The sequence below is a fragment of the Nematolebias whitei genome, chromosome 4, assembly GCF_014905685.2.
Source record: "Nematolebias whitei isolate Nwh7 chromosome 4, NemWhi1, whole genome shotgun sequence".
NCBI lineage: Eukaryota > Metazoa > Chordata > Actinopteri > Cyprinodontiformes > Rivulidae > Nematolebias > Nematolebias whitei.
This window is the reverse complement of record NC_056501.1, coordinates 35,655,813-35,662,831: the sequence shown is the minus strand read 5'-3', so window position 1 is coordinate 35,662,831 and position 7,019 is coordinate 35,655,813. Positions and strand designations below refer to the sequence as shown.

Below are 7,019 nucleotides of genomic sequence, written 5' to 3'. Positions count from 1 at the left end.
ATGTTGTTGTCTTTATGTTTACTGTTTACATAATGTTGTTGTCTTTAGGTCTACAGTTTACATCCTGTTGTTGTCTTTATGATGTTTATCAAGTCTGACAAATGTGATTTTGATCTAAATCCAACCTTTAACTGTTCTGGACCTGTTTCTGCAGGACGTTCTGCTTCAGTGTTTGATCCCGTCAGTTTATTTACTTCTTCTGTTTGTGACTTCAACATGTTTGTGAAGCCTGTTTGTTTACTTCTGAATCTGCAGTGAAAGGCTGTTGAAGGACTTGTGACCTCAGGTATGAAGTTTTTCAGATCCTCCTGTGAGGAGGAGCAGCTCCCTCCTGCAGCCACAGTCTGATCTGAATGAATGAGTTTTACTCCACCACACAGTGAAGAACACCTCAGCTTGGTTCTGGTCAGTTTTCAGAACCTCTCATGTTTTTAGGAAATCATGAGCCGATGCTGTTTTCTTGTTTTAAACTCCAAATGTAAAAGAAGGTTCTTTACTGTTTCAGTCTGGTGGAATGTTTAAAGGTTTTGTTCTGAGGTGACTCTGGTCTAACACCGGGGTCCTCCTCCTGAGACCTACAGGTTCCTCTCAGGTTCCTCAGCAGAGATCGGTTCTGATACCACCTTTGCTGTGGAACCTTGTCCCTCAGGAGGTTCTGTGTTCCAGGCACTTCTGGAGCCATCCTGACCTTTGAGTCTTCAGGTTTAGATGCTCACCTCACACCAGAGTTCCTGCTCCTGATCAAAGGAATATTTCTCTACAGCTGAGTTGATCTGCAGGACTGAGTTCACTCTCGTCTGGACCAAGGAATCCTCTGACGGTCCCTTCTTCTTAGTTTCCACGATCACTGGTGCAGGCTCAGGCTGAGACTCCTCCACCGAGTTGGACTCTGGGTTCTCCTGAGCCTCCCCATCCTCCTTATCTTCAGCATCATCACTCTCATCTTCATCCTCGCTCTCGTAGTCCACCTACAGGACAAAAGCAGCACGGTCAACCTTACAGCAGCTTACTGGTTCTGGACCTACCAGCAGCAGAACCAGCTCTTTGATGGTCTGCATGAAGAACGCCTGGGTTTGGTTTCCACACAGATGACTGTGACCATGACCCATGAAGCCCAGCAGAGACCTCTAGTCCACACAGACTGCAAAACATTTCTCCTGCTGTGAGCTTGTTGACCTACCTCCTCCTCCTGTTTGCTCCTTATCTTGGCATCTGAAGCGTCGGCATCTCCTTCGTCCCCCTGGTCATCAACTATCTCCCCCTCCTCTCCTCCTTCATCTAACTGCAGAGGGTCAAAGGGACAAATGACCTTCAGCAAACATCTACCACAGACACTGACAACACAGAGTCCACAGACAAATGTCCACTCAGACCTCCGCTGTGGCAGCTGTCTCCTCCACGTCAGGGTCTTTGTCTCTGAGGGAGGCCTTCCTCGTCTCCACGGCGATGGAGGCCAGTTTGGCTACACGCTTCTTCATGGCTTCCAGGAAAAGACGGAAGAATCTGACGGAGGAACAAGGTGGGGAGAAGTTTGAGATTGTTATCATTGTATGTTCCCACACATTGGTGAAATTGTTTCTCTGCATTTAACCCATCGCACCTGGGATACACCCAGGTGGAGCAGTGGGCAGCTATAAAAGCACCCGGGGAGCAATTAGGGATTAGGTGTCTTGCTCAGAGACACCATGACATGTGGGAATGGCTGGGAGTCGAACCTGAAACATTCTGGTCCCAAGTCGGCTGCCCTGCCTCCATCCCATGTTGGCCCCGACTCTCGACAAGCTGTTAAGAGTCACATATTGTTCAGGTCCTTCAGCTGAAAACTTGTGTGCAGTATATTTTTATCCCCAATGGTGACCCTGAAGCACCATGGGGCCCATGAACTGCACCTTTACTGTGGCAGCCATTTTGGCCAGTGGCATCCAGGAGGGAGGAAGCACTGAATTTGACAAGGCTGCAAGGTGGTTACAGTAACTTCTCAGAGGGAGGAACACAAAAAGGTTGGTATTTCTACACGTCTTAGGGCTCTGTGTGTACCTCTATTCATTTTTCTAGCCAGACCCCGACCTGAATCTGACCAGACTCTGACTTAAACTCAGTTCCCACCTTAGTGTCAGCATACGGGAATAGGTCTTTGGACCAAATAAGAACCCCCTGCCTGGACAAAGTGCATCCAGGAAAGACACACACCTTGTTTCCATGTAGCGGAGGATCTGATGAGGAGATAGCAGCTTGTCGTCATGGTAACGGTCAGGAGGCAGGAAGGTAAAGGTTACTTTGAAAATCCGATGCTTGTGATACTTTTCAATTCGCAAAGTCTCAACCACGTCCACCTTCTGCAGGACCTGCAGAGAGAGAGAGACAGTAGAAGATCAGCAGAACATCAGCAGAAGAAGAACACATGGTGTGTCCTGCAGAGCTTCGGACTACGATGGTGTTGAGAACAGTTTGTCCATCGTGTCTTACAATTTCATCAGAAATCACAGTTTGTGGAGCTCACAGGACAAGTTGAGGACAGAGCCGTCTCCAGACATGGAGGGGGGAGGGGCATGTAGGAGTCACTGAAACACTAAAAGTATAAAATAGTTTCAGGAAGCCTATTGTGCAGTTTTAATTTCCTGACTCTGAGATGACTGAGGAACAGCTTCTACCCTGAAGCTGTTACTCATGAATCTCTAACCAGAATAATCACTGTGAAAAATCACACGTTGCTGCTGATCTGTTTCATGTTGTGTTCATGCGTGCTCATCTGCTCACACAGACTCATGCTCATGTTCGTGTTGCTGTTCGACGTAATGTTTTTATGCTACTAGTGCTTAGTGTATTTTTAGTTAATGTTTTTCTCAGTTCATGTCTTAGATGTTATCATTGTTTTTCTTTTACATTTTTATTGTTGGATGTTAACTGGGACCCTGTGTACATAATTTCGCTCCACCACATGTACCACATGTGGTGCGAAAGACAATAAAGAATCTCTGACTCTGATGATCAGAGAACATCTGGAGTTCCACAGCAGTCCACTTCAACGTGTTCTAGATTGTTCGGTCCGTACGGCAGGACTTTATCTTGTTCCTGAACATGTCAGATTTAGCAACAAACGAGCTTTATCAGATTAAAAGATGCTTCTAAACATATTTAAAAATTTTATTTGCTTGTTGCTGTGGATGTTGGTCAATATAAATTTTGTTGCTGTGGACGTTGGTCAATATGTATGTTGTTGCTGTGGATTTTGGTCAATATATACAGTATGTTGTTGCTGTGGACGTTGGTCAACATAAATGTTGTTGCTGTGGACGTTTGTCAATATATCTTGGAGGAGATATAATAGGATCTTCCGGTAAGATGGCGCTCGTGTACATGGCTTGCAATCCACCTCTGCTGATGGTGTTCGGATCATTTGTGTTTTGTTCGTTTTTTATCGGACATAAACTCACTGCTGGTGTATGACCGACAACAGCTTCTGGATCTTCGTTTTTCTGCCGCCGATGTCGCTTATTTGGAACAATATGAGCGTACCTCTGGACCACCCCCCCTTCCTCTCCCTCTGTTGGCGAACGTGCCAGTATACCTCCGCTGCGCTCCTCACCTGCCTGCCTGGAGATATCGCTACAGACGCCGGGGAAAACGTGCTGGGCGACTGGTAAAGCTTAAAGCCCTGCGCGCTGCATCTTCCTCTTCAGCTGGTGGTCATGGTTTCCATCGCCAGCTTCCCACGTGCCCGGACCAGGTAAATAACGGGAGTTGTTGGTGCACGGACCGACCCGGAGGGGCTGTTATTGTAAACCTCCGGCCATTAGCGCACGCAAACTCCACCGCTGCTGGCTCCACTTTGAACAGTATCCAGATGTGTTTGGTCAATGCAAGATTTGTTACCAACAAAACTTTTATCCTCAGGGACTACTTTCAAAAGCACAAGTTGGACTTTTTCTGCATCACAGAGACTTGGATGTCTCCAGGTGAGTCCAGCGCCTTGACGGAATTAATGCCTCCGAACTGTCTGTATTTTAATGCCCCGTGGTGGATTATTAACAATATTGAAATATATATATGTTGTCTGAAGTCAGATGGTTGTGGAGGTCATCTTTAACCAGGGTGACTCCAAAAGTTAGTTGTTTGTGGACTTGTAGACGTACATCCAATGATTCCTGAGACGTTTTGCTAACAGACACCAGAGCACAGGTAGGACCATGACGGCCTGTAAGCAGCTTTCAGTCATGAGGAGAACATGAAGATGGTTCTAACCTCAGCCAGGCACACCCTGCTGAGCTTCTTCCTCAGTGCTCGTGCTCTCTTCAGGGCCTTCCTGTTGTTGAGCACAGGGACGCTCATCATGGGGGTCTTGATGTTCGAGCTGGCCACCATCAGGATCTCCCTCAGACTGTCGGGTGGACAAACACAGTGAGACAAAGACAACTTCTGTTTGAATAAAGAACAGCTGAGCGGTGGTGTTACCGAGGGATTCCCAGCGTGACGTTCATCTCTCCTCTGCCAGCGAAGTGGAAGGTGTTGAGGGTCATCTGTGTGGAGGGCTCGCCTATAGACTGAGCTGCCAGCAGACCCACAGCCTCCCCCGGGTCACACAGAGCTCGCTGCCACTTGTAGTGCAGCAGCTGCCGAAGGCTGGAGACACAGGAAGAGGACGTTTGACTTCACTCAGACACAGAGATGTCTAACTCAGTATACTGATGGTGGTAGCTGAGTGTCATCCATGACACCTGGCTCCCTCCAATACAGCACAGTGTTTCCCCCCACCCCCAGACACAGTGTACCTGTGGGAGTCCAGGCAATCCTGTCGGTCACTGGTTCTGTTCTGGAGGTATTCCTCTGTGATGTTGTGGAAGTTTTCAGAAACTGATCCAAAGCAGATGTCGGGCCTGAACCGGCTCAGTGAGGGCTCCGGGCAGCGGGAGGACTTCCTGCAGTACCGGGCTCTGCCAGCCTCATCCAGGGAGTGCCACTGCTTCCCCAGCTGAGGACGGGGCAGAGGTCAGGTGACACTTTGGACCAGGTCAGAACCATACCATACCACTTTACTTATAAAGCACTTAAAAACAGCAACAAGGTCAACAAAAGTTCTGCATTTTATTTTTATTATATTATTTATAATTACTGTATTATATTGTATGTATAAAAACTTATATTACTGTATTATGTTTTATTTTATTAAGTGCTGTGTCTAAAGTCAACCAGATGAGATGCTGAGGCACCTCGCTGTGGGGTCGTACCTGCACCACAGCAGGGTCTGGGTGAGTGGTGGACTCTGCTCCTAAAGTTTCTCTCAGTTTGGCCAACTTCTTCTGAGAAAACAGCAAGAACGCTCCTGACACAGATCAACACAAATGTTACAACAAACTAAAACAAAAACAACAACAACAAATCATAGCTAGAATACCAGGACATCCAGTCCCACTTTGATCCACACCTGTCCGAGGACACGCCGCTCCTCTCTTTGCTTTCCAGCGTTGGATGGCTGCGAAGTGGCAACTGGCACTCTGTGGGTCCAAATGAGTCAGAACCCTGTCCAGACCCTGGGACTGCCTGATGACCTGATCAAAGGAGGAACATGTGAGCTACAGCTGCCTGTCGACACACTGAGTCGATGCCAGAAGGCTCCAACATTCAGAATATTGAACTTGAGTCATCTGCATAGAAGTAAAGCTGGTCCTGAACACAACCAGATCAGAACCTTCAACCTGCAGGTCCAGTCATCAGCTGGTACCATACATGGGCTACTGATGAGCTGTCTATGAAACAAGTTCAGCTTTTTTTTAATCTGTAGTGTGTTCCTTGGTCTTCATGATGCTGTTTGGTCACTACTGATCAGTACCAAACGCTGAGGCCTTCACAAAACATCTGAGTTTGTACTGAGGTTAGGAGGACTTGAGTCCCCTCTCAGGAGACCACTGAAAGCTTCTGGCTGCTCTGGACTCTAGTCCAGGGTCTCAGAGGGGGGTTTAAATATTTAAATGTTCCTTGTAGTGATTTAAGAATCTTGTATCAGTTTGACTGTAAAGTGACCATTCCTGCAACAGAGTGTGAACAGTTGGGACAGGTGGGGGACGGTTCTTCTGGTACCTCGTAGTTGTCTTCTATGAAGGGGAACTGTCTTGGCTGCAGGAACGGAGTCTTAGGTATGTCCAGCCCATCCTCACCGTACAAGAACTGGACCACAGACCCATCGCTGTCCCTCACAGTCAGGTCATACTGGACCACCAAACCCTCCAGATGCTTTATGATGCACCTGAAGAGCAGGGGGATGGGACACAGATGAGTAACAAGAAGAATGACAACACTCCAACACAGCTAAACGTCTCAGGACATAAATTCATCCCTCAGTCAGTGAAGGCTGATGAGTACAGACAGAATATGATGAACACTGACAGTTGTGAGCCTGTTTTCAGGTTTGTTTGGTGTTTGTGACAGTTGTGTCACCTCTGCAGGTATCCTGATCGAGACGTCTTCACAGCCGTGTCCACCAGTCCTTCTCTTCCAGCCATGCAGTGGAAGAAAAACTCCTAAGATCAAAAACTGCAAACTCAAAAAGTGTTTGATGCAGAAACTCTCAAGAAAATTAAAGCTCAGGTGAAAACAGACATAAAATAAGTCATTATAAGCACACAACAATTTTTTTATTTAAAATTAATTATTTTAAATTATTTAGCACCTGCTGCACCTTTGTGCAGCCCACACTGTAGGATGAGCTTCATGCTGCTGCTGATCTCTGCAGAGCGAAGTGGGCGTGGCCAAAAATGCTTGCAGGTGGCAAAGAGCAGATGAGGCAGAGAGCTGAAATCATGACATGCTGTGCTCTTTTAGAACATTTAGAGTTTAGAAACATTGTTTAGAATATTGCAAGAGTGTGGGAATATGTATATATATACATATATATATATATATACGTATATATATACATACGTATATATGTATATACGTATATATATACACACGTATATATATATACACGTATATATATATACACACACGTGTATATATATATATATATATATACACACACACGT

The 7,019-nt window shown here is 46.4% G+C and overlaps 1 protein-coding gene and 1 non-coding gene across 2 annotated transcripts in view; both read right to left on the bottom strand.

Moving 5' to 3' along the window:
* The window catches only part of polr1a (RNA polymerase I subunit A), a gene marked incomplete at its 5' end in the record, with an annotated part of 52,731 nt that overhangs the window by 9,011 nt on the left and 36,701 nt on the right, over positions 1 to 7,019 (bottom strand). The window contains 11 exon segments of the mRNA XM_037675409.1: positions 717 to 968; positions 1,181 to 1,282; positions 1,374 to 1,503; positions 2,191 to 2,345; positions 4,243 to 4,378; positions 4,453 to 4,620; positions 4,770 to 4,969; positions 5,226 to 5,320; positions 5,423 to 5,546; positions 6,076 to 6,241; positions 6,433 to 6,515. Coding sequence (XP_037531337.1) covers positions 717 to 968; positions 1,181 to 1,282; positions 1,374 to 1,503; positions 2,191 to 2,345; positions 4,243 to 4,378; positions 4,453 to 4,620; positions 4,770 to 4,969; positions 5,226 to 5,320; positions 5,423 to 5,546; positions 6,076 to 6,241; positions 6,433 to 6,515 — 1,611 coding nt within the window.
* On the bottom strand, positions 1,823 to 1,959 carry LOC119409197. The gene has a single exon (XR_005186774.1). It is a non-coding gene; the product is annotated as a small nucleolar RNA SNORA5 (small nucleolar RNA).